Source organism: Sceloporus occidentalis, unplaced genomic scaffold, assembly GCF_023333645.1.
Source record: "Sceloporus occidentalis isolate IW3139 unplaced genomic scaffold, rSceOcc1.0.p SCAF_89, whole genome shotgun sequence".
NCBI lineage: Eukaryota > Metazoa > Chordata > Lepidosauria > Squamata > Phrynosomatidae > Sceloporus > Sceloporus occidentalis.
This window is the reverse complement of record NW_028317069.1, coordinates 3,503,361-3,529,669: the sequence shown is the minus strand read 5'-3', so window position 1 is coordinate 3,529,669 and position 26,309 is coordinate 3,503,361. Positions and strand designations below refer to the sequence as shown.

Genomic DNA, 26,309 nt, shown 5'->3' with positions numbered 1-26,309 from the left:
TGTTCCTCGAAATCCTGTGATCAGATTCTAGAACTTTAGAGGAGAGTTTGGGTGAAGGAAAATAGTCTGATTGTAGAACTTTAGAGGAGAGTTTGGGTGAAGGAAAATAGTCTGATTGTAGAACTTTAGAGAAGAGTTTGGGTGATGGAAAATAGTCTGATTCTAGAACATTAGAGAAATGTGGTTTTGGTGATGGAAAATAGCCTGATTTTATAAATGTAAAGAAATTGAGAAATACAAAATAACGTGAAGATCTAGGCTAGAATTGCTCAAGGACAACCCATTGATTATGACTAATATTTTACGATCATCTGACAAGAGTACAGCCTGATCTGACAGACTGCAACATTAACAAACTCACCTGTGCTCAATCAGGGGGATCCTGAAAATAGGGGCATTTAGGAGTACTTGAAAACCACCTGTTCATTTTTAAAACAGTGTTATGATTGGCCTAAAGGAAGCCTGAAAAAGTCAACGTACCTCAAAGAAAAGAAGGAATATCCCAGCCAGCAGGTGAAGGAAGAATTAGTGCCGTCCTTAGTGGGTATGCAGGATTTATAGCAGAATATATGCAAATTAAAGTAAAATAATCCCACCAGCCAATCAGATTACACGAGCTAGGAGTCCCTCAATGAAGTTACTTTCCTATCTTTGGATAGGGACCAGATCGAGTTTATGATAAATCCAACAATTCAATAGCACTTGAAATATTTGGAGTTTTAGTTGAAGTACATTTAAAATATGACCAAGGAGCCAACACAAATGAGAAAATAAATACATGAATGGCACAAAAAACAGATATGTGCCCATTATTAAAAATACATACAAATATAACGACGTCCGTGATAAAAGAAGACTTCGGGTACTTTTTAGGTCCGAGTGGGGTTTTATTTGGGGGGGGGGTGCGTGGAGAGGGGTTCCAGGTACATATACGAGGGACGTTCAAAAAGTGTTCGCACTTTTTTTTTTTTAATATAAAATACATATAAAAGTGCGGAAACTTTTCTGACGTCCCTCGTATAATACAATATAAAAAGGAAATCTGAATTTAAAAAAAAATAGCCACACAAGGTCAAAAATGGCTGTAAATCTTGAGGCCACCAAACACATTAAAGGCCAACACAGTTTAATGCCTCTTGTTTGGTAATCTGTAGAACTGTTTTGAAGTTAACCTTGTGGAAGCCCAGACACACGTCTCAATGTGGCAGGGCCGATATTACTTATCCGATTACCTGTACGGAAGTTCTCTGCCTTCTCCTCCCAGACCTTTACATTGCATGGGTAAAGTCCACGGAGGTACAGACACCGAATTTATTGCTGGAAAGATCAACGTACGCCTTGCTTCTTCCAAAGGCAGGACTACATTTTGATGTCGTGGATAGGGTTTTCGGGGCTATGTATGTGAAGAGGAGAGAGAGGCGGCCATACAACCCTGGGTGACCTACTTAAGGTTCTTGGTCAAGTGGCAAAGACGGGAAGGGGCACAGACGAGAAGCGGATGAGGAGAAAAGCTTGGGAAGTTGAGGGTCTAAGACGCATTAGGAAAAATTATATACAATTGCTTACGACACAGTACTAGCATGTGGGCAGGTAGAGGGGCAATCGATTGGGGGCTTTCTTCATGGGCGAGTTAGGGTGCTGTGAGTATGATTGAGAGAATTAATCTTACTTACACAATGTGCGCATAAAGAAGGAAACTCAAAACAGAATGAGAACCGGTTAAGTGCCAAGTCAAACACCAAGCAAGACATCTTAAATTCAGTTTTGACCCTTGTCCCCTTGAATCTCTTGCCAGTCCATCCTTGACTAGGAGGGTCATCGCCAATATAGAGCTTGTTATTGATATCCATGCCAGTTTCACCCAGATAAGAACGTTGGCCAAAGAACAACAATGTGATATGAAGAGTAACTTTTAACCAGAAGTACCTCGTACTTTACAGAGAACTCTGCGATGAGGACACGGGCAGCCTTAACACCAGATTACATCGATCTCACACGCAGTAATAAGTCAGGACACAGACAGCAGTATCTATAGATTATTCCCACATCATATGGGCATTCATTAAACTGCAAACGCTTGCAAATTCATCTCAGACGCAGCTTTTCCTTTTTCTACTTACAGAAGCTGAAAGCCGGCAGTGTTCATTCCGATTAAATAGCAATAGACGTTGAGACGCTTTAATGAACACAGAGACCTTTCCAAGGAGTGAATGGCCACTTCTGAGCCTGTAAGACACTTCACCATTGGGGCTTGTTGCCCTCGACAGCATTTTTTGGCTGTTCTAACTGTCGGCCCTTCTGTTGACTTATGGACTGTGAAGGAATGCTTGCACAGAAAATAACATTCCTAGAATGCCCTTAATGCGAGCATCACGCAAAAAACACATCCCATAAGAATACATCATAACCAAAAAACATCGTTCCCCTATCCTCATTAAATTGAAGCTGATCCTCGTCTACAGAGCCCTTAACAACACGGTGCCCCTATATCTCTGAAAACTCTCCGCCGTCTTCGTTCTTCTCACGACTTAAGTCTCTCTTCAGTAGTTACCAATGCTTCCTGCTTGTGTCTCCAAGATCCCACCTGCGCTGTACCGATCGCCCGGAATCCCTTAGAGTCTTCTAGACCTATTCTAACTTGAGCACCAAAGGCCCAGACAGTCAAGAAGCTTACAGTCTATCCAACGAATACGGTCAACTACATCTTGAATCCATCCTCCTCACGTTGGAGATCTCTGGCCCACCGACTTCTCCACATCTCCCTCTCTCCAACCTAATTATCCTCGCCCAGTTCCTTTCCTTCCATCTTGTTACTCTCCAACCCCGTAACAGATTTTAACCAGGAGTCAGACTCTTTTCCGCAATATGTTAGTATCACATTTTTTACGCTGTCCACATTAACGCTGGGTTCATTTTTACAGTACTTGATCATGAAAGTGCATGGGGATTGCGTTCGAAGCAAGCGCATGAACAACCCAACACAGCGTGTGTACAGATCGGATTCACGGGTGCGATCTTCTCATTCCTGTACTTTTGCATTACTCACTTACAGATATTTTCATAGACTGTTCTACCGATTTTGGAAGTAAAACCTTGGACAAATGAAAAATAGACTTTTGCTCCCTGGCATCTTGTTTTTAAAAGGAGTCCCCCCAATGTCCTCAACGTACGGGATATCTTCCATTGTTCATCCATTCTTCATAGGGGGCCACCAATTCCAAGAGTGGAAAATGTCTCCTGAAATGCCTCCTTTTAAACCATCCCTCATCAAATTCAACCATTTGGTTCCTTTGACCACTCGTACGTTTTTTTAAATGTTTTTTTTTAATTTTTATGGATATGCTAATTCAGATAAATCAGCAAGAGATCAGAACTTTAGGCTTCTGTAAATTATAAACGGAACCCTTACAATTGAATGTGTTAAAAAAAATGTAATCTTTTTCTTGTATAGTCTGATCGTAGGCTGCATTAAGTAGTCACGTAATAATAAAGTGACCAATCTCAGAAGAAACACTTCCTTCCCACTTAACGTTGAATGAATTTGAGCACTTTGAGTACATTTTAAAGGTTAAACATTATAATTGTGTGTTATTTAAAAACATGCTTTTTTGGGGGGGGGGGCCAGAACGCTTTCCTTTTTCATTCTGCGCCCAATGGCCCACGCATCACATCTGCTTGACGTTGCTCTTCAGCGTAGAATCTATCGGGTCCCTAACAGCTAAGATGAGGCTCCCCAGACCTCTTAAATATAACACTTTGTGCGCCAATATAGTAATATTACGTACTTGACCCCCCCACACACACACCATCGTAACTCAAGGAAGTAATAAAAATAAGAATACTGAAACAGGAGCAATTGAAAATTATCATAAAATTATATTATTTCATACTGTATACACATAAAACAATTTGCACAAAAAGAGAGCTGTGAAGTAATTAAAAGGCGTAAAAATACACGGTTTTCCGCTTTTCTATTTTGTGTTCCTCTGGTGGCCAAGCATACAAAATGAGGCTTTGGGATAAGTCCGGTCGCAAGAACAGAAGGAGATCAAGGCCAGCTAATGAGTACAAAGAAAAAATAGACAAAACGTGATTTCTGGTTAAATATATCTGCAACGAAGAACATTTTTCTTGTTACTAACAGAAACATGAACCAAAAAGGGGTTATCGGTTCCTTTAACATTAAAACACATGAGATTCCGCATACAACCCGACCATAAGGGATTCTAAAACCAAGTTCTGCCCCCCCCCCCGGATATAAAATTGATGATTTGTTTTCTTTTAAAATAATGTGAGCTCCACTTGTAAAATAAGCTTACATTTTCTTTAAACACAATGAATTGTGCAAACAAACAAAAAAAGCACCAATGTAAAAAAAAAAAAAAAAAAAAAAAAAAAAGCCGACACGTTGGGTACAGATGCCACGGTCGCTCTTATTTCAGGGGAAATGCTAAATAAATCTCTTCTGCACGATGTGGTGTGACGTTTTTGTTTCCCGATGTCTGAATTAATAAAAGATCAGAAAACCAAGCGTTTACGCTGAAAAGCACTGAATGCAAATTCGATTTAAGGAAGGAAAAAAGTTTTGGGAGCGCTCAATAAACTCTATAAAAACTAAGTGTCGGAGGGAAGGTCATTGCGTTAAAACGTTCCTAAACACTCGTCTGTTACGAGTCAATTAGAGCCCTTCCCAAACTCAAAGGATCGGGGGTTCTGGGCAGCGGGATTCGGACTATATGTGGAAACTGGGGCCAATGAAATATTGTACTCGTCCTAAACGCTCAGGTTAATGGCGGGGGGGGGGGGGGGGGTACTAGGGCATAGTCTAAGTGCTACCACAGCAGCCCACCAACGTGATCTCCAGCCTTGGCCAGGAGGAATGCCGGTTTCTTTTCACCTAAAAGAGAGGCGGGAAAGGATAATAGGCCTCAAAGTGTAAATTGATGGAGATGAGTTATATCACAAGCACAGAGACCTTTATGAGGTCACCGTCACTCCGTTAAAGGCCTCCATATATAAAAATACAATGCTTCTTCCTTTTAACGAAGAGCAACAAGACGAGACCGGCTGGAGTCTCCCCTCCAGTACCTATCCTTATTACTGGAGAGTCCGGTGTTCTGCATCTGTCACTGATATCTTCCTTAACTGGAAAAACCCAATAATACTCCAAAAAAAAACAAAAAAACAACAAGCATCTGGCCTGTATGCCCCCCCGCCCTCCAAACAAAAGCCAAGATGGTTACACAAAGAACTCCAAGCTACACAAATCCTTCAAGTTCAGGACCTGGAATTGGTGCTATACCTCGGCGCAATTGACCGATAGATATGTGAACCCGTCAACGACAAGTTAAGCAAAATGCTTCCTGACATCATAAAAAGGCACCAGCTATGACTGATTATCTTACGCAAATGTTATCCCTGATAGTCAGACCCTAAGATTGATTGCCGGCGGTTTCGCTTATACGTCTGTGCCAGAAACCGCAAGCTCGATCACCTGCAAAGTCTACAAATGCTACGATTCTACGACTCCATGAGTGCTGCACTGTCCCATCCCAACGTTCTGAAAGCCCGATCGAGACCGCTGCGCGTCGTAGAAAAAGAAGATGGGAGGCGTGAAACATGGGGTTTAAAGCTGGTGAGGACCGGAGGGTGGCATCACGCGGCCACTCTTCACGTTCTTACAAAAAAAGGCAGTTCTGCGGTGTCCCTGTAATCGGCCGGCCGTCCTCGTGGCTTAATCTCTCGTTGTCATCATCACAAGCGTTATTCTCGCTTCTCTGGAACGTTTGTCAGACGGAGAAAGAAGAGTTTAAAGCCACCGACGGCAGGAAAGCGAAGTTGACGCTGGTTTCTAAAATCACGCGTTTCATCCCTTGTTGCTGCGACTTATTTACTCAGCGAAGGACTGGAACATGTTGAGCTCGGAGAATTCCTCGTTGTTGTAGCTCGCGCTCTGATCTCCCAGTATGGACAGCATATCCTGGGACACGGCAAGGAGAAGAAGAAACGTTAAGTGTACCGTTTTAGCGAGGCGCCTGGAACAAATGTAACCAACAGCAATGAATCGCTCAATGGCGTCAGGTGGCTTGGCTCGGTTCAGCCATGAACCATTTCGCTTAAAGCAGGTCACCAATGTTACATTTTAACATCATTACAATATAAAACCAAGGGAAATCAGGCTCTGGGTATGTCAGATGTTTAATATTCTAAAATGCAATTACAATAAATAAGGTTGCAAAATGTTTAACCTAAAATCCGTAGTACTGGTGTTTTTTAATCAACCGGCCCATGGATTTGAGGAGGAGCGTTCAGATTTAGAGAGTCGCGCATTCGCTTACCGGGAAGACCTCAGACTGGTTGGATTGTGGCTGAACGTGAGGGTCTGCTGTGGTCTGTCCATGATGTGGACCCTGCCACTGGGGCCACACTCCAACTGCGTCCGCGGGCCGTGTTTGGAACTGACCTCGCGGCTGTCCCACCTCGGTGGCTGAGAAGAACACAAGATTTACCGTACAGATCCGGTCTGTTATTTTCTGTTGTAAAGGTGGAAGAAACAGACTGTTTCGGGTGGACATAAAAGAAGTTTGATTTACCGAAATTGGAGGCGCGGCTGGCTATGTTGGGGTAGACGGCTCCAGCAGGAGAGGAAGTTGAGCTCTGCGAGGACAGCGGGCTGAAGTTGGCAGGTGTGGTCTGAAAGTTGCCCATTCCAAACTGTGGGGACTGAGTCTTTGCTGTCTGTGGTGGTACCTGCTGAAGATAAACCAGAGCGCATCTCGGCCGAGTCAGTAAATTTGCCCGTACAAAATCAAACCAACCATTTATTTTCCCCTTTAAGAAACACGATAAAGGGTTAAGAAACAGTTTCTGCTGCTATGGCAACACTGACAAGTTGGAACTGATCAGACTTGTGGGGGGGACAAAAAAAAGAAAATTGGGCAACAGTAAGGTCCACTCCGCCATTTGTATTTTTCAGATAAGCATTGCGTCACATCAGACATTTAAAGACTGGAGCCTTTACATCAGAAAAGAGGGGCATACTAGATGATGGGCCGAATGGTTCTCATCCGCATACGGTACGAAGCATGTGAAGTGCTGGTACCTGTGCCGTGAAGGAAGGTCGGGTTCCTGAACTCCAGTTGGTCCCGGTGACCTGGGTCGGGCTGGTGTGCCGAGATATCTGAGCCAAGATCTGCCCTGCGGACACAGGCTGCTGGATAATGTTGGCGGGAGGCACCATGCCACCGCTCCTAGAAAGAATAGAGCAGTGGGTGAGGGAAGTTGTATCACAAAACATCGACTTATTCTCTCTCTCTCCCAGCAGCAGAAATGTTAATATTCACTATCGCTGCGATATCCCCAGGATGACATAGTATATTCCCTATAGATGCGTCATGCCTTCTGGCCTCATGCCAGAGATTGCTTCTAGAATTAAAACGGAGATATTGTGGTAAGGTTAGCCCTGAGTGCTATGGCAAAAGGCCAGAGAGGAGGACATGGAAGATGCACAAATAAGCCAAACAGGGAGAAAAGGTAGATGCACTGGAAGAAAGTGTCCAGAAAGGTTCCCAGTTATACAAGTTCCCAGTTCAGCATCTGATCTACAGTACCCCCCAATAAGTCTTGACCACATTTCCTTTCCCCATCACTCACCTGAAGCTATCGACCGGCCGAGGTGCAGGCGGGAACGTACTGGCCGGCGGGAACAGTTGCTGGTTGCCCGAGACGCCGCTGGCGTTGAGTGCTTTGTTCTGGTCTGCAACGCAAATATTTGATCATATCCCCCTCCTTCAAAGTTACAAATGCCTAGTGATCAACTGGGATGTCCGAACAGCACCGGAGCCACCAATAGCGACATTTCAACTTAAGAAGCTGTCACTTCAATGAGAAGAAAATCTCAAAATATGTGGTTTCGTTAAAGCACTCCGATAAAGCGTTACTGTCAGGCAAGAAACGGCCGTCATTAAACGGAGCATAAAGTTACCTGGATTGATGCTGTTGTACATTTCAGCAAATCTGGGGTCTCTCTCCTGTCCATAGAGAGTATCCGGCTTGTCCAGAGGTTTGCCGTGTTCTGGCACTGCTGCTGCCACAGACTGCACCGGTACCTGTCCCAAAACATAACCATTCCTTTGTAATCTCTCGCGAAAGCGGCCCATGGGTGTACGAAATCAGTACAACACCTGTATTTAGTGCTTAAAAATATACAATTTACAACAAAATAAAAACGACCACATTTGCAAATGCACCAACAGATCTAATCAGCCGCCTCCTTGTAAAGGAAGCGGACGGCTTTTATTTTATTACTATCTCTATCGTGTTTTACGTGATTACATGTTGCCGAAAGCATAGGTTGCGTTATTTGATCTTACAGTGAACACCAAGGAGCCAGCTCTGTGCTATTTGTATTATACAGGGACATAAAAATACCGGTATATTCTAAACAGGACAATAACTACACACAGAGCGTCTACTCACCTGAGTGTGGTTGTACGTGGCCATAGCATCTCTGTTGGGGACAACGTCCAGTGGAGCTTGGGGTGGCTGCTGCTGCTGCTGCCTGTTTGTGATAGAGCACAGAAACACACAATGAACAAAGCAAACCTCGGCTTTCCCTAATGGTTTTCATTCCTTAAGACAGATCTCAGGCACAGAAGTCGGGAAAAGCAGGGAAAGTCCAGACTAAGGATCTTCCAGCAGCAGAAACAAAGCCCACAAGTTTTAAAATATATTTACAGGCGCCGGACACCAGACTGAAATAAAGCTGTCGCTCTTTGCCAGTCTAAGAGTCTCCTAGGAAATCATTAATGAAAGACATGCCAAGAATTCTATGGCTTGTGATCCCTTAATGACGCAAGTTACGAACAAATATGTTTAGTTCTCTTGAACTCAAGGATAAGAAATCTAAGGCATGAGAGGATGGTCCACCAGTATTAAATGCCCATTAAATATCACTGCGCGCTTCCTCCTACAATTCTCTATTCCATACCGCCGAGGGGTTACGGAGTCACTTAACAGCAGACGACTGGGTTGGAATAATTAATCTGTGATGGTCCGCTGTAAGAACGCACTCAGAGGTGCACCCGGTACACTTGAGTATGAGACCGACCTGGCTGCCAGCTGACTTGCCCCCATATCCAACGGGTGTGCGACACTGTGCCCTAGCGAAGGTCTCTGCATGTTGCTGCTGAGGGCTGGTCGGGATTCCTGGTTAGAGTTCCTGGAGGAAATAAAAGAGAAACATATGACCGAGGGTATCGCAATAGGTCGGAACTAAAAAAATACATAAACATTTCATGAAGTCCGATCGGTCATTAAAACATTAACAGTCCGTGATCCATTTTAAAAGACCGGGGTTCATGGAACAGGATGTAGGGTAATCTCAGCTCTATAAACCTCAGACGGCCCTTCTTTAAAAGAAAGAAGGAAACTATGTTTAGTAAATTCAATCATTTCCACATTAACCGATACAACCGTGGCATATAGAAACTTTAAGGAACAGCTCTGTACACGCTGGCATTTAATACTTTGTTCCACCTTAGTTACGTCACATTTCGGCATCAGACATACTTTACGTTGGTGTTGGTGCAGATGATATACTCTATCTCATCGGAGTACGGGTTCTGGAAGGTGAAAGAGCTCGTTCTCATCAGTAGCCACTCTCTGTTCTTGGACCGGAATCGGAACATAACAGAGAGAACTTGGCCTTTTAACTTCACCACCTGGAAAAAGGGAATTAAAAAGAAAAAGAACCCCAGAAAAAGGTTTATCAGTTGGGTAAGACGGATAATGACAGATGATCTGTGCTAGAGGTAATGAGGAAGACAAGGAGCATGTGGGAATAATGACAGGATAGGAGAGGCACAATTGTAAGAATCAGGCAAGTTACTCATTAAACATGCAGTTGGCTCTTAAAGGGTAATGGCCACCATTCACATGTTTTTACCATAACTAGAGCCATGGATGGATAAACTGGAGACTACTTTTCCATGGAAAGGTTGCACGTTGTAGTCTCAAGTTACCTGCTGGAAGCTGTCCCTTAAAAGCTGCTGGTCTTCTGGGTGAGCAAACTCAACAATATCCTTCCCTAAGAGTTCCTGTACAAGAGGGGAAAAAAGTGTATTTAGAAGTGAAACTCTAGCTAGTAACGTCCATTATCTGAAATTATCCAAAATCCATTTTTTTTCCCTTTCCGATAAGAGAAGTTCAGATAAGGGATACTTCCCAACTGAGGGAGGACAGGAAAGAAGTGCCTGGCCTCTCCTGTGGTCATATTATCCCTTATCCAAAATACTTCTGGTCCCAAGCATTTCAGATAAGAGATACTCAACAAGTATTAATTGCGCAGCACAAAAGTGGTAACAAAACATTGATAAACGGTCTCCAATTAAAGCTGTGCCTGTGCGTCAGAGTTCTCGATCTGGAACCTTCATCAGAACAGTCACTGAAAATGTTAATACTCATCGGCTCCTCACCTGAGGCTGGTAGCCAACCGTGGCTGCACACCTGTGATCCACGAAGGTGAACATGCCGTCCACACTGTGTCGGGAGATGAACTCAATGGGCTGGCAGATGCTATTCATGTCCGTGCAGTTGGGAGCACTGGTCACCTAAATTAAGACGTCAAAACGGAATAAGCAAGCGCTGAGTGGATATGGTGACGGTGAAAGAAACGGCTTCTTTTAAACCTTCCTTAATTTTGATGTGGGTTCTAAAAATAAGTAATTACACTGAAAAAAAGACAAAACCACTCACCTGCAACCTGCCGATGGCTACCAGGCAATACTTGCTGCTCTGTCCAGCATCTGGATCGTCTTCTGGTAGAGTGACACCTAATCAACGGCAGAGAAGATACAAGCTTTAGCCACGACGGGGAAAAAACGCAGTGTGAGAAGATCCACGGCGCTACCTCCATGCCTCTAGTTTCTAACAGGTGCTCCTCCTTTCAAATAAGCTTCCCTCCTGTACTCGGTTATTTACCTGCGGGTGGCCAGGCTTTGATGTATCCAGTACAATGCACTACCACAAACTGGGGCTCTCCGTCTTTCGATGGACCCAGGCCGTTCCTACAATACCCAACACGAAAACCTCATTACATAAGCGTGCAGTGTCAGGGAAATGCCCCATACGGTACACAGATGCCCTGGCATAAAGCCGTCCGAGCGTTACCTGCACCTGTTCCTCATAAAGCTGAGCCGGTTCATTGCAGACGGGTCAACGGGAGCATTTCCACATCTGTCAAAAAATACACACACGTATACATACATAAACGCAACGTCTGTGTAATTGTGATACATAGCATGGTCACTATATACCCCTTTAGTTGGTATTTATCGGTTATTAAAAGCCCCATGATTATTTGAATGAAAGAATTAAACCAACAACGAAGAAAATAAACGCGCATCACCTCATTCTACAAATGAACGATCTGCGGGATCCCATGCACATTCTCATTGATGACTGCTGGCCCTCTTTCTTCACTGTACCAGTTTTCAGATCCAGTATCCTGCCTGCAGAGTATGATGAGAACATATGTTGGTGGCATGGTGGAGGCGGCGGTGGGGTTAAAAGAACAGACATTCCTGGGTAACGGGGAAAGGCCGAGCGTGAACTCACCGGTCATCGCATTTTCTGCAGTGGAAAGCTGCTCTCGCAGTTTGTCCACGTCATCGGGGTGCAGCTGGTCGTATAAGGTGCTCCCGAACCACTCCGACTGAGGTTGGTTAAGGACGGGGGTTACGGAGTCGGACACGTACACTATCCTGCCCGTTTCACAGGACACCACGAACAGGAATCCGTCCGCTGCCTCTAAAATCAGGTGTTTCAGCTCCTGCACAAAGCCACGTATGAGAATGGATCACAGCCTCCGCTCAAGTCACGTATATCACAAAATACATATATATATATATATGTTATACACGCATGCTGCTCTGGTAAGCTGTATATCCACAGACTTGCATAGTAATAAGATGGTACTACGATTCGCAATTCTCATCACGGAGCGTTTGGTTCTCAGAATATGGCTTTCAAGGTCCCATGATACCCACTGATTAACACCTTAACATAACGACTGTTTATTTTTTGTATAAATACTTGAACTGGGAAAATAAAATGCTTGACTAAACCACCCACAAAGGCAAGCTGTGCAAAGCCAAGGTTTTAATTGCTTCCTGATGGTAGATTCAAGGCCTCGCAGGGTTGGAAATCACCTAGAAGCCACTGGTCGGATTACAAGAGATCTGCTAAAATATATTCTTGCTAAATAAAAAGCCAGATAAAAATATTAAATAAAGAATTTGTTAATTTCCGCGCGTGAATACCCGTTGGCCGGTTTCCGCGCGTGAATACCCGTTGGCCGGTTTCCGCGCGTGAATACCCGTTGGCCGGTTTCCGCGCGTGAATACCCGTTGGCCGGTTTCCGCGCGTGAATACCCGTTGGCCGGTTTCCGCGCGTGAATACCCGTTGGCCGGTTTCCGCGCGTGAATACCCGTTGGCCGGTTCCGCGCGTGAATACTCGCTCGCCGGTTTCCGCGCGTGAATACTCGTTCGCCGGTTTCCGCGCGTGAATACTCGTTCGCCGGTTTCCGCGCGTGAATACTCATTCGCTGGTTTCTGCGCATGAATACTCGTTTGCTGGTTAGTAATTTTCTGTTTGACATGTGCAGGATAAAAACAATGTCCTAAAAGCGATCTAGAACACCAGTCGGTGGCACCAGAGTTAATGTTTCAAGCAAAGCTTATGGAAACACAAATTGCCCAGAGGAACTGAGAAGGGCACTGGCATAGATGGCAAGGGGGTCATTGCTACACACCCCTGGTCCCTGATACGAGAAACATTACTTAACACACACATTTCATGCGAAGACACTTGTCTTTTTTAATGAACCCTTGAAAGGGTTCGCTGGTGGAAGACTTAAGTGCTCCTTACTTAACAGATCTGACCACATAACATCAGTAGATTCATGGCACGGACAGCGTACATTTTGACAAGCTTTTACTCCTACACATCCGATATTTTACCCGAAGCGTACACGTACCTGATCTGTGAGGAAGGAGGGCTTGTAGGTGCCGTCGGTTGGAGTGTTCCCTGTGCCACGGAGCGACTTCATGTGAGACACTGCCATGCGCAGTATGGTGAGTTTGTCTGGTTTGCGTGCGAGGGCACTACAGGTGGGTACCATGTCCGACAGCTCTGTGATGTACGCGGTCATCTTATTCCTCCGTCTGCGCTCAATCTCACTGTGGTTCTCCCTGCAACACGAAATAGAAAAAGGTAAACACGAGGGTCTGGATCTAATCGGAGCCGAGCATTTTAAGAGGAAACAAAGATTTGTTAGCAGTACCGGACCATCTGTGTTATAAACAGGCTGTGCGACCATGCCAACATGCACGACACGGCGAGGATAAAATCAGGTTAGAACAGAGTGGGTGTCATAACCGTCCTGACACGGCGGAGACAAAATTTGGCCCTTTAATAGACCTTTTTCAAGAAAGCCCGACCTTATCTAGAATTCTTTTGAATGTTAGGCATTTGAAGACTGTCAGCCCCTGCAGGGAACATCTCTTTAAACAATTCACTAATTCACCTTCCCCCAGTGAAAAAACAGTCCCCGTTATACCCGGACGACACACGTGCCAGTGACATGTTCCTAGGACGGACTATAAGTCTACTCTGCCAAGTGTCCTCAGGAGCTTTGTTCCATGGGAAAGCCATATGTTGGCATCTGGGGGCAAACTTTGAAAAACCCTCTTATAACCATAGCGACCAAACGGAACGGTGCAGCTGAGTGAATCATTCCATTGGTTACTATGGCGATAAGACAACTTTTCAAGCGTTGGTACATTACCCTCAAAGGCTCTTAGCAACCGCTGCAAAAGCACAATACGGGATTACCTTGCAAAAAAAACATGGAACTTATACAGAAGAGGTCTGGAGACTTTAGATTTTATTAACACAAAAGTGCCACGAATCGTGAATTCCCCACCAGGGGGTATAATACGATCGACAGATCCAGCAAAAGTGTGGAGGAACCACGTATTTCCCCGATCTGTCTCTTTCTTTACGGGAAAAGTGATTGTAAGAACTTCCTCTGTGGTTTCAGATTAGAGACTTAATGAAGCCAATACAAGGAATAGAACAAAACAAAACTAACTAAATTGTCAAACCCCAGCGTTCCCCATCAAGGTTAGTGATCATAACTAGACACGTTCTCAGACCCTTGTGTGTTGGTCAGCAAAACTATACTCCATCTCCAGCTCTACCTATACGTGTCTTCTGGGGGCCGCTGGTCTAGGATAACGGGCTCTGACCACCCTGTGAATTAACGGACCCTCTATCTGTTACGCAAAGCTAATGTCACGCTAAACAAATCCACTAATGATGGCCTAATGACGGGCCTTATCCAGCGGGACATCGAGACGCGTTCCCCGGGGCTAGCCTGGTAAAAAGTTTATGGGTAGGGTGGTTTTTTTATATATATACATATATATATATGGTATTTTTGTAAATATTTTTTGCAGATTTTATTATTACATATTTTATTTAATATATTTTTATGTCCAATAAGCTGTCAGCTTTAGACCACCCTATCTTGCTTGGGGGGGGGGGGTTCCTTCCTTCCATAGTTTCTACCGCTGCTGGTTAGTAAACAACACCTATTGGTTGGTGGTTCGTTAGTGGTTCAAATTTATGTATATTTGACACCGTGACTATAGAATTATATTTTAATGCTGTATCTGTCGATTTATATATCCTGGTGGAGAAAAAGAGTTTTTTGGGGTTTTTTTGAGTGTTATAATACTGTAGCCAAGCACCAAGTTAGTATATTTATTATTTTATTCGGTTCCAATAAGCAGTCATAAGTAGTCAAGTAATATTCTGTGGCACTCACAATCTACAATGAGCGGATTCATTACAGCAATGCTAACGAAGTCCTTTCTTCCATAGGTTTTCATTAGTTAGAAGGTCCCTTCGGTGATTGGGACTGAGCCATTCTATGGTTTACCATACGACAACATAATTACAAAATGCAAGTCACATAACACCGTTTCATACGAGGCGGTGGATCCTTCTTCATATTTTCATGTACAAGCTCCCGGGTCCTCCCACATATCCCACCCCGGCAGGAACACGGTCTGTAAACAAACTAGGACCTAAGAAAGTGGCTTTATCCACGTAAATGAGAAAGAAGAAATTAAGAAGTAGTCCGAGAAGGAATCCATAGTGGTTTTAGTAGAAGTCCAGGTTCAGTACTGCAGCCTGCAGTATTCGTATTACTGAAGAACATGCCACACAGTAAGTGCCGCGCAGGGGCAGGACAGGTTAAGGTTTAAAGCCAGGGGACAAGACGCATGAACCACGTTCCTCCTCCTACCTTGCAAGTCTTTCCTTATCCGCTGAGCTCTGCTCATCGTCCGACCTGGAAACAAAACCAAGCGGCTAAGCTAAGAGGACACGTGACGCTATCCTCAGAAGGACTACGGTCAACAAAATCAGAGGAAATGTAACAAATATATTATAATGTTACATATATATTATATATCATGGTTCTGTGTGATCTGGAAACTGGGTCACTAAGCCAGAGGGGAACGAAGACGAATACAGCTAACATCCTCATTTTGTGATTCTGCAATGCAATGCATACGGCCCCGACGTAGCCCAAAAATGCTGAACGCTGCTTAGGGGACTTCATTTAAAAGCACTATGAGATATCTTCTCGGTCCGGGCGGTTGGGGTCCTATTCAGCATCCACATCTGATGGGCAGTGCATTACACTCGGCAACATGCAGTACGACCGAAATAGACCATGAAGCACCGACCACGGTCACGTGAGCTAAGTTAGAAGACAACATTTAGTTATACAGTAAAAAGACAATGGCTCGTCATGTTCCAAAGGTAAAGCCGGTGACCCTGCATCCAAGAACAGACCTGGGTACGGTAAAAAATTCAGAGAGGAAAAAAAAATAGAGGAATAGAAGCCAGGAGGCCAACAAATTGATTTCCAGCGCAGAAATCCCCACCAGCAGCCTCTGGGCATGCGGACGGATAATGCATTTAATTAAAAAACATTGGGCCCTTGAGACTCTCTGGTCCGGCAGCTGCCCATATCAGATAGAAGGTTACTAATTAAAGGTGAACGGCAACCACATAACAGGGTTTACAGCATTAACGGAAATATCAGGTTTAGAATAGAAAATGCCCATCAGATCGGATTTAAAATCTCAGACTGCCCGCAAAGCTCGTCTTTCTATTGGCCCACAGAGCTTTCAAATAATAACACGCAACCAATCGGGTGTGATAGGGGAACCACAGAGGGGTCTGTTAACTAAATGGAGAGCTAACAGGAGGGCTCGACTTCGCTAAACATTATAAAGGGCCTGAACTTGCTAGTATTGGCCCTCTATAATGTATAGTGAAGGGCTTGAAACCAAATTCTCTTGATAAGTCTCCGTTCAGTGAATAAAGCCAAAGTTTGGGGGAGCAGCTCCGCTGTCTGATCCGTTTACAATGGACAGACGTCTCCATTTATACAGCCTTGCCATTGTATGCAACACGTTTATACGTGCACGTGACGCAAAGGCAGCATATACCAAACACACACTACAACAGGAGGTCGGCTGGCAATGACAAAGATCATTTCTCCAATAAATAATTAAGTAATAAAACCGACAAACTAATCAGTAGAACTAACCTAGGGATCGCTCACTGCATAGATAGAACGCATACAAAAAAAATGCAGAATAATTGTTACACTGTATATGTATCTCATACACGGTTACAATCATTCTGCATTTTATATAATACATAATAGCAAACAACGTAAATACTCAGTAATTCCAAAACGCCAGTATTTAGTATATTCAGTATTGAGTAGGGAGATGGCATCGCACTGGGACGTGGACTATTGTACGCATCTGCCAGCTGACGGGCACCAAGCCGCCGGCTAGCGGTGTGTTTGCTAGCCGGCGGCTTGGTGTTGTCCAAAGGGAGTCGCTTGGGGGGGGGGTAACTCAGACGAGACTCAGACTAACATTGTGCTAAGCGTAGTTAATGCATTGCAGGGCGTCCCACCATTACACTCCGGAAGGGTTAAGGGACCCAGCATTGGTGTTGCCGTCCCGATATAAACGCAGGATTCTGAGTAGCCCCCCCAGCTAATGTGAGCTGTCCAAGGCTGATGCAGCAGACAATGTTAAGGTACAAGATTATAGGTACTCTGGAGCTGCAGCCTCCAGCAATTATCTTTAATTAGTTAACCTCTTATTTCTTACAGTTACAGAATGCATATTGAATTCTTTTTTGCACCCCTTTAAATGGGAAAAAAGGAACAAACGGTCTGCGCACCGAAACGCTCACCCCTGCCGCAAACCGAATGCCGCAGGAGACTCTCGGAGGCAACAGCCGGGAATTTACCTTGCGAATCTCTCCTTGTCGGTGGGAAGCTGGTCATCGTCACACCTGTGAAAAGGAAAGCACACAAATTAGACATGGTGACCTCAATGCCCCTTTTCTGGGACCTATTATGATCTTGTCTCTGTCAAAACAGCTCAGGGGGCTTATTGTCACTCGCCATTGCCCCAGGCACCTGGAGCACTTTACAGACCTCAGCAAACCTGTTATTTGAAGCTAGAAAAACAAGCTGATAAAGCAAATATTAACTAAAGTTAAAATAGTTGCATTGCCCCAAGCAAAATCTGAAGCTCCCGCTGTGTTGCTCGGTGGCCCCTGGGACGATAGACACTAGTTACCAACGACTGCCCTCCGGACATTGATCATACAGGTTAAGTGTCGGCATGCCAATAAGCAACCTTTATAAGCACCGGTCAAGGTTCGGAAACGGTTACTTATGTGGGCTTATTAATCAGTCGTACGATACTCAATATCCCATCTAATCAAGGGCGCCGATTAAGCAACCCGGCAGGAAACTGGTTAAACCCCGTTCATTTCTTTTTGACCTAAGGAAACTATTTGACCGCAAATGCCGTGTTAGAAATATTAAACAAGAGCCCCCCCTCCTGGTCCTGTTGTCGCTGCTATTTAGTGCTGGACCGAGAAGGATTCTCCGTGAAGCACGTCAGGCAGCGTAAACGTGACGGGTATCCTTCACCTCCGGCATTGATGTGCAGGATTATCACATGCAGGCTTCCCATCTATAAGCATGGGTGGTGGATGGGGGGGGTGGTTTGACCATAACTGCCAAGATCCCCCATTAATTGGAGATTTTGCACCAGGCCAATGCCATTTGTCCAGCAGGGATCCAAGTCACAAACTCACATGACATCAATTTGAACAAAACCAGACGTTTAGCTCAAGTCGTTTACCTGAGAAATTTGTTGCTGGAGTCGTCGTCGTCGTCGTCATCATCAAAATCCAACCTGTGGGCCGAAACAAAAAAATTGAGGAACAAATAAATATGCAAATCAATCCCAACAATAAAGTGTTAAAATTACATTAATATATTAAGCTAATGAGTGTTGTATTTTAGGTGTAAATACGTTTTTATACCCTGAGCGACGTTTGTTGACTCGCTGCACCATGGAGCCCCCCGCCTGCGCGCTCGAACCAGGATTTCCGGCCCCCATGGTGACCCCAAGAGCCGGGACGTCCGACGCCATCTCTACAACACAAGGGCGGGAGAAAAAAAATTAAAAGAACGTCACTACGACAACGCCGGAGACATTTATTTTAACGCGCTTTCATTTCCTTTTCCACGTCGTGTGCTAAAAGTAATCAGTGACCACGGGGGCCGATACGTTCAATTCACCTACACAAGACAAGTTTACTGGCTACACCTCCATGAGTTTTGGCGAAAAACAATCACCTTGGGGCTATTCTTGGGGCAGTTCGGCCCTTTTTAACGGGGCAAACAACAGGCACGCGGGTTGCTGGGGGATACTATTATCCTTGCAAGCCTTTAGGTTCCATGAGCAAGCAGGGGCAATACTGCCCGCGGGGGCCACTGCTACCCAGGTACCTCTTACATCATACGGGGCAGACGTGAGGTTTTTTTTTCTTCTTCCTAAGCCCGAAATATCCTAAAGACATTACACGCCACATCTTGCTTTCATTTCACTTGGTAAACGAAGCACCAAAAGAAGACGTTCTAAACAAAAAGCAGCTTAAGTGGCCTCCCGGGTGCTGTAACGCACTTCAGAAGGCTTTCTGCTCATTGTTTCCCGAACTTTACTGCTTTAATGTATTCCGGATCGCCAGCAGACACCCCAAAAACGGATGTTCTTGATTAAGAGTAAAATAAACAAACACCCGATCTCTAAAGCGTTAAACTCTTGCTTTGTTTTGCGGCAAAAAAGAAAATAGGCGGAGAAGAACTCCAAACGTTACGCCAAAAAATATAAAGTTTCCGTTACTTCTGCTTTTTCTGGAAAATATGTCCCTGCGAGCCTTAAATCGCTCGTCTCGAGTTCTGTTGCTCTGTGGAATTTTAGAAAGTTGTTTGGTTTTAAACAGATTTTTAGATCTCCGTTGGCCAAAAACGGGTCCCGTCACCAAGGGTTAAATAAAAGGAGGCAAAAAAATGAGGGTCTCTAGCAAAATAAAACCTAGAAAAAAAAAACCATAAATAAACGGGGGGAAAAAAAATAAAAAATATGGTTTTGTCATTTTTTATTTATTTATTTTTGAAGTCATTTATATGGAACTAGACGAAGGGTAGATTTATTTTGCCTTTAAGCGCGTGCTATAATATCCAAAAAGAAGAAAACCGATAGAGGAATAAAATACGTGAACTACATTAAAACACTTAATTACGTTTCTTCGCTCATTCCTGTGACAAACGTCGTTGGAGATCGAATTATATTTTCCTTAAACCCATAAAATTCTTAATTAAAAGGGACACAATGGGAGTCAGTTCTGCACATATGGAATGCGATAATAAATAAACAAGTAATAATGATCATTGCTATCAGAGTAACAGTCAGGGACGGCGTTTATGATGAAGCGATAGGTAGCCTTGGAGGCGACGTTCATCAAAACCAAGCAACGTGCCCATAAATTTCTGCAAATTACTAAAACATGTCAGTTCCGGGAAGAAATACGCAGGTAATTAAAGTATCTTTTGTACATGTCCCGCGCTGGATGCTTTACTTGCGTTCCTAACTCGGCTAATTTCCCATTCAAATGCCTTTCCAGGTTGGTCTGGAGATGTTCTAGATGAAACGTTCTAGACTCTTAAGGGCATAAATCCCGATGGAACGGCCAATTAATAACCGGAAAGCCAACGTATCGCATCGCGGTATGAATCCCGTGTGTGTGGGACTGAAGAAAGCGTCTCCTCGCTCGCTCGTTAGGTTTATTTATTTGGGTTTTTACGGCGTTATAAATCACTGCTTTGACTTTATAGAACTCTAAAAATAAAAAAAAAAGTTACTACGTGTCCCGGACGATACGTGCAAAACAAAGTCACTTAGTGCAGAGAAATTCGGTGATTTAGAAAGTGTAGCCCACTTAATACTAAAATTCTCCAAAACATTATTTATTATATAAATAAATAAATTAAAGTTATATATATTTATATTTTATAAACAAAACAAATCTCATATATATTACTTAAATATTTATATATAAATAAATACATATATAATACTGGGACAGCCTCTCGCGATAGATAGATTAGATAGATAGATAGCGAGCAGGCCCAGTTATAAACGCAAACTTCCTTCCCGGTAAGAGGCCCTCCCCGAGCTTCGCCCTCCTTACCCGGGTGAGCCGCCGCTGCCATGTGTTATGTACCCGTAAAACTCTTTCCGGTCACCAGTGGGCGGCGGTAGCTCCGGTGCGCGCTCCTTTGGTTACGGTATTTTTTTTGTTATTATTTAGCACTAAAACAGGAATATGAGGCACGACTCTCAACCTACACTGCCGGTGAGGGCGGGAACACCCGGAGTAACAGACTTCCATGCAAGCCAATGACGCTCGACCGTAGGCGAGAAGCGACCGCCCAGTGGCTTCAACCGGAAGCCAGCATGCTAGGCTGCGTCGTGACGCGCTCTGCGGTTGCGTAAGAACGCTCTGATTGTTGGAACGAAGGCATTCGAGAGGGTAAAGGAAGTGTGCATTATGATTGGCCAAGAGAGGGAAAGCTTGTAATTGGCTGATGTATGTGTGTTTTGATTGGTTAGTGATGGGAACGCTTTGGGTCATTAGTTATGGTCATAGATTGTCCTTGGAAGGTGTGCCCGTCTTCTCCTATAGTATATATGCACTGTATATATATACAGTAATTATATATATACACTAATTATATATATATATGTTTTATATAAAAAAAATCTTAATCGTGTGCAATAAAATAGCATAAGTTATATTTAGAAAGCAAATTTTATAGCTGAGAGGCCTATTTACATTTCTGTGGTGAATCCCCCACACGCCCTCCGCACACAACTCCACGCGTGTTATATTCCCACGCACTGGCTCGGCCAACACTCCTACCAGGGGTCAAACCTTCTGATTGGAGGAAGAGGGGGGAGGCTGTCCCCCAATAGGCTTAACGGAGAGGCTGTCTGTGGCTCCACCCTTTTGCGGAAGTGCTCCGGGAGGCCGGAATATTGCAAACAGATCCGCGGAGAAAGAGAAGCGTTTCTGCATTATTCTGGCCTCCCGGAGCACTTCCGCAAAAGGGTGGAGCCACAGCCAGCCTCTCCGTTAAGCCTATTGGGCGAAAAAAGAAGACACGAGGAGAAGCGGGCGAAGATGGAAAACAAGAAGAGGCGAGAGAAGAAGCGGAGCTGCAGGAAAGGGAGACAGGGACACGGAGAAGGTAGGGAGCAAGCATATTGCACGAGAGCGGGAGAGAGTGAATGAGAGAGAGGGAGAGAGTGAATGAGAGAGCGGGAGAGAGTGAGTGAGAGAGCGGGAGAGAGTGAGTGAGAGGTCTGAATAAAATACGACCTTGTCTTCGTCAGCAAAGTCAAAATTATTTAATGGCGCTTTAAATAATTTTGTTGCTAGAAGTTTTTGTCTCAATGATGCTTAAAAGTAAATATTTTCACAATAAAATGCATCATGACAGCTTTATTACTGAGATTATTTATTTATTTTTCCTTTTGACGTTTTTGTTACGAAAGACTGGAATGTATCTTTTTTGCCAATTGTTTGTAAATATGGTCAGCTGATTGCGTAATCGGTTGAATCGTGTGTAACGCTTCTGCGTCCTCACTGGTGGGTGATGTATTCCTTTTAGGATTGCGTCATCCAGGCACAGCCGGGAGAACCCCTTGGCATATTGTGGTCTGGCTCTACCCCGATAGGACCATTGAACAAAATAGTATAAAATGTGTAAAATCCATCATATTTACCCTTTTCTTGCATAAAATGTTATACAGTTTTGTTTATGATATAACATTATCTATAACAGTGCGTTTTAGAGGATTACCTATCGGTGGCTGCAAGAACAACTTCAGCCATGTGCTGAATACACACATACGCACGCTCTACTTCACGCACACACACTCTTACACCAGCACACATAAACACTGGCCATTTTTCGATTCAGGAGCCGTATGCCTATGCCATGCATGTTTAATACCCTCACTCTTCTACCACTTCTGCTGGGATGCTGTACCACTTATCAAGCACCCTCTCAGTAAAGTAAAGCTTCTTTACTTTACCTCCAAGCCTCTGACCCTCTAGTTTTAGAATACGATCTCTTTTTCCTCCTGTCATTTGTCTCTCTCCCAACCCCTCTCCCTCTTCCGCAGCTCATCCTGATGCAGGTTATATCATGGCTTTGCGTTTATCCTCCTCGCTTCCCCTGGGACAGCCACAATGTATTAAGAAGGTCTCCATCCTTGCCTCCTGATGAAGAACAACCCATTGGTGTCTTAAAGAAAGGAGGGGGACTCTTCCTGCCCTTGAGGCTGTCTGTAGGATAGCCGATCATGTCCTCTGAAACCGTACCCTGGAGCATTTCTTCCTAAACAATTCATGACAAGGTCCGGCTAACACATACTGCGAGCGCTGAGACTGACACAAATGACGGGATCAGCAGGTAATTTCTAGCCCTGCATGGCTTATTAATTAAGTGGCACTATCCCACGCTATCATCCTCGCGCTATAAACCCGCACGGCAAAAGCTGCAGTATCCACCCCCCCCTTCCCCATTCAAACACACATTTCATTCCAACACACAGACACGTACGATGGAGCTGCACCGAGCACCACACTGGGACAACCATAAATTACGCCGCCGTTCCCAGGCAGTCATTTCATAGATGACCTCATTTAAAAAAAAAATTACAAAAAATAGCGGTTTTTTTTTAATTTGTTATGTGAAAGTTATTTAATCCCGCCAGCCGCAGATCATATTGCCATCTTTGAATTGCTGAAACATTATCTCGTTACGTGTAATATTTAATTAGGGTTTCAGGTATTTAGTAATATCTAAATGTGTCATTAAGTAGGATACTTAATCTAAAAATAATGTTAATCTTACCTATAATAGCTATTTTTTTTTCCTTACACATGGTTGAATTTTAGAGTTTTATACCCTGACTGCGGAAATGAATTAGATTTTGGCTAGCGTCTTATACAGACACACACACATCCATGCTAACACACACTGCTCTTTCACACACACACCCCCTAAGAGAGAGACATAGGCATGGAGAGTCTTTGTGGAGGGAACCTCAAATAAACGCGTGTCCGCTGTTTGCAAACGTTACATTGTCCCTTTTGAGAAGTGCTGGCCAGGGTTTGCGCTTATTATAAAAGAGTTTTCTCCACGAACCTAAAAAAATTATGTAATGGTTTTAAAGTGTTGATTTTAGGAAGCCCTTGGTCTTGGAGAACCACTTCCCCTGCTCCACCACCCTACTTTAATCATCTGGCAAATGGAATCGTCACACAAGAGTAGCTTGATTATATTTAAAACATTATGGTGAAGAATTGGACTCTTGTCATGGAGGTCTTCAGGACCACGGCTGGTCTTCAGACCACACCTTGGGATCCAGTGACTGAAGGACAGAGTAGTCTTGTGTAAGAGTCCCCAATGCCAAAGGGATCTTTCGTATAGGAGAACTTTGTAAAAGGGTTAATACCAAGTCTTTTAAGTAAAGAGTACTTTTCGATGGTTTGCATTACAGAATAAATAGTCATAAAAGCTTAAATTCTAAACTGTTAGCCAATAAAAGTATCACCTTGCATCGACCTGTCCGGTCTAATTGATGACATCATCTCACATAGCCTGCAGCTACTCCTTCAAAAAACTGCATTCTAGACACCAGAATGTAAAATTTCTCTTTATTTTGGGTAATACAGTCATTCCGAAACTTGGTACTATCATATTTTTGAATATTATTAGTTGGGGACAAAACTAAACTGGGTGCCTCTGTGATAGCGGGCCAATAACTAACTGGCTAGCCTACCCCTGTCCATGACCTTTTCCGCCATAGACTGTCCTTCACTTTCAGGACACCCTCCGGTTGCAGGTGGTCATTATCCACAATAGCAGTAGCCGCCAGTCGCATTTATTGTGGTATGATCTAAAGGGGGCTTCGTTATATCCTATAGCCTTTATATCCAAACACGTCTCTGTTTGTTACAGATCTCAGCTCCTTGATGCAGATGAAGAGAGGAGAACCCACCTCTGTATGGATGATCCTACTTTGCTGCCTGTGGTGGATGTGGATAAAGGATTTGCGATCGCATTATTCCTACTTCTCTGCGTCTTTCTGGGCATGATGATTGTCCGTTGTGCAAAACTCATCATGGATCCCTACAAGGACATCCCAAACTCCATGTGGGAGGACCAATAACGGTTACGTAGAAGGTGATTCTCCATAGATTCATGAGAAGTGTCTTCTAGGATGGCTTCTTTCTAGACACGAAAGCACTGGAAAGTTATCAATTGAAAATCTTGACCTCCTGACATCTTAGTCTATAGCATCAAATGACTCAACATTTCACAATGATGGGCTTGACTTGAAATTGAACTATCCTGTGTGATCCAGAAAGCTCAACTCAACATTTGTCCCATAATTCTGGTCACAGTACGGCTGGGGATATATGGTATGGATACATGTCTTCCGGATACATTAGTTCATGGTAATAGCCTTAACCTTCTTGTTTTGTTATTTTGGTCTTTCTTTTACCTCCTAGCTGGATACAATGTAGTCTCCTTGAAGCCTAGTGACCCAACTTTTGTTATAAGGAGTCATCCCAAACACAACCGACTACCTACATGTTAAGTGCATTGATACATTGTTAGCCAAATCACATCAGAGTTTTACCCCGTACCATGTACGTTTGCGTGTGCCTAAAGCACAGCACACACCAGCGACCATGGGAGGTCAAAGGAGAAGACCACAGCTCATGTTACTGGCTGATGGATCTCTATGGACGGGTTATAATTATTCAACAAGCATGGAAGAACGGGGAAATCTGTCCTACCCCTATGACTTATCTTTAGACGGAGGAGGGTTTTAGATCACCGTCCCATAAATGTTTCTGGCTCAGCGATTCAAGAGGAAGCCGCCTTGCCTTTGAACCAAACGCTCACAATCGTCTTCCAGCTCGTGGCTCACCAAGGCTTCCAAACCCCTGCCAGCCAATGGTACAACCGGTACTCTACTGACATGAACGCCTGTAACACGTGTTATAACATAGCTCCCAACTGTCTAGAGAGTAGGGCTTTGGCTAGATGTCACACTCTACTGCATGGTTAGCTGTGTGCATGCACAACCAGACTCTCAATGCACATGCATGGAATTTAAAGCCCCCAACTATGCATGTATAAGTCATATATAACCATGACAACAGAAATCAAGACAGCTCGTCAAATCGAGACTTTCCAGGTATGGAATTCTTATCATTTATTTATATAACACAGATTACAGAGTTAAACAAACAGGCTGCCTCCTCTAATCCAAGGTTTACAACGTATAGAGGGGTCAGGAATGCACTGAGCACCCTTCGAAGGGTTAAGTAGGGCAGCTTTATAACAGACATACCATGGATTTTAGATAACTATGCACTCGATATAAGTTCTATTGTACGGAATGTACATCAATGAGAAGCACAAAGAGATTTGTATTAATTCTCTGTTTTACGCACATTAAATACGTTCTTAAACCAAACAGGTTATACGTTGAGTCTGATTACCGAGTGGAGATACCTTCTGCTGCTTATAGAACCAGAGCATCACTTACTTAGGAGGGCGGTAAATTTAAGGAGCAGCCTCCTGGCAGAAGTGGTAGAGGTTAATACAGTGAGGGGATTTAAACATGCATGGCGTAGGCATATGACTAGTGAATCGAAGACGAGACCAACGACTGGTTAAGGTTCTAGGAGAAA

General features: G+C 43.9%; 1 protein-coding gene and 1 pseudogene across 5 annotated transcripts; one reads left to right on the top strand and one right to left on the bottom strand.

Annotated features, from left to right (window-relative positions):
• Positions 1-5,890: 5,890 nt before the first annotated feature.
• LOC149284748 (aryl hydrocarbon receptor nuclear translocator-like) lies at positions 5,891-20,739 on the bottom strand. 5 transcript variants are annotated; one of them, XM_089496260.1, is made up of 22 exons: positions 20,718-20,739; positions 18,507-18,618; positions 18,323-18,376; positions 17,415-17,459; positions 15,376-15,420; positions 13,039-13,252; positions 11,617-11,830; positions 11,408-11,510; positions 11,170-11,235; positions 10,981-11,066; positions 10,756-10,832; positions 10,476-10,610; positions 10,023-10,097; positions 9,571-9,722; positions 9,110-9,220; positions 8,479-8,560; positions 7,985-8,108; positions 7,654-7,756; positions 7,103-7,250; positions 6,594-6,753; positions 6,339-6,487; positions 5,891-5,980 (listed from the first exon to the last, which is right to left on the bottom strand). In XM_089496260.1, the coding sequence occupies exons 1-22, from the start codon at positions 20,737-20,739 to the stop codon at positions 5,891-5,893; spliced, it is 2,367 nt and encodes a 788-aa protein (XP_089352386.1). The 5 variants fall into 5 exon arrangements, with proteins under 5 accessions (XP_089352386.1, XP_089352387.1, XP_089352389.1 ...); XM_089496261.1 differs by having other exon boundaries at positions 7,103-7,247; XM_089496263.1 differs by lacking the exon at positions 15,376-15,420.
• Positions 20,740-24,607: 3,868 nt separating this feature from the next.
• LOC149284747 (cortexin domain-containing 1 protein pseudogene) lies at positions 24,608-24,772 on the top strand (annotated as a pseudogene).
• The last annotated feature ends 1,537 nt before the right edge of the window (positions 24,773-26,309 follow it).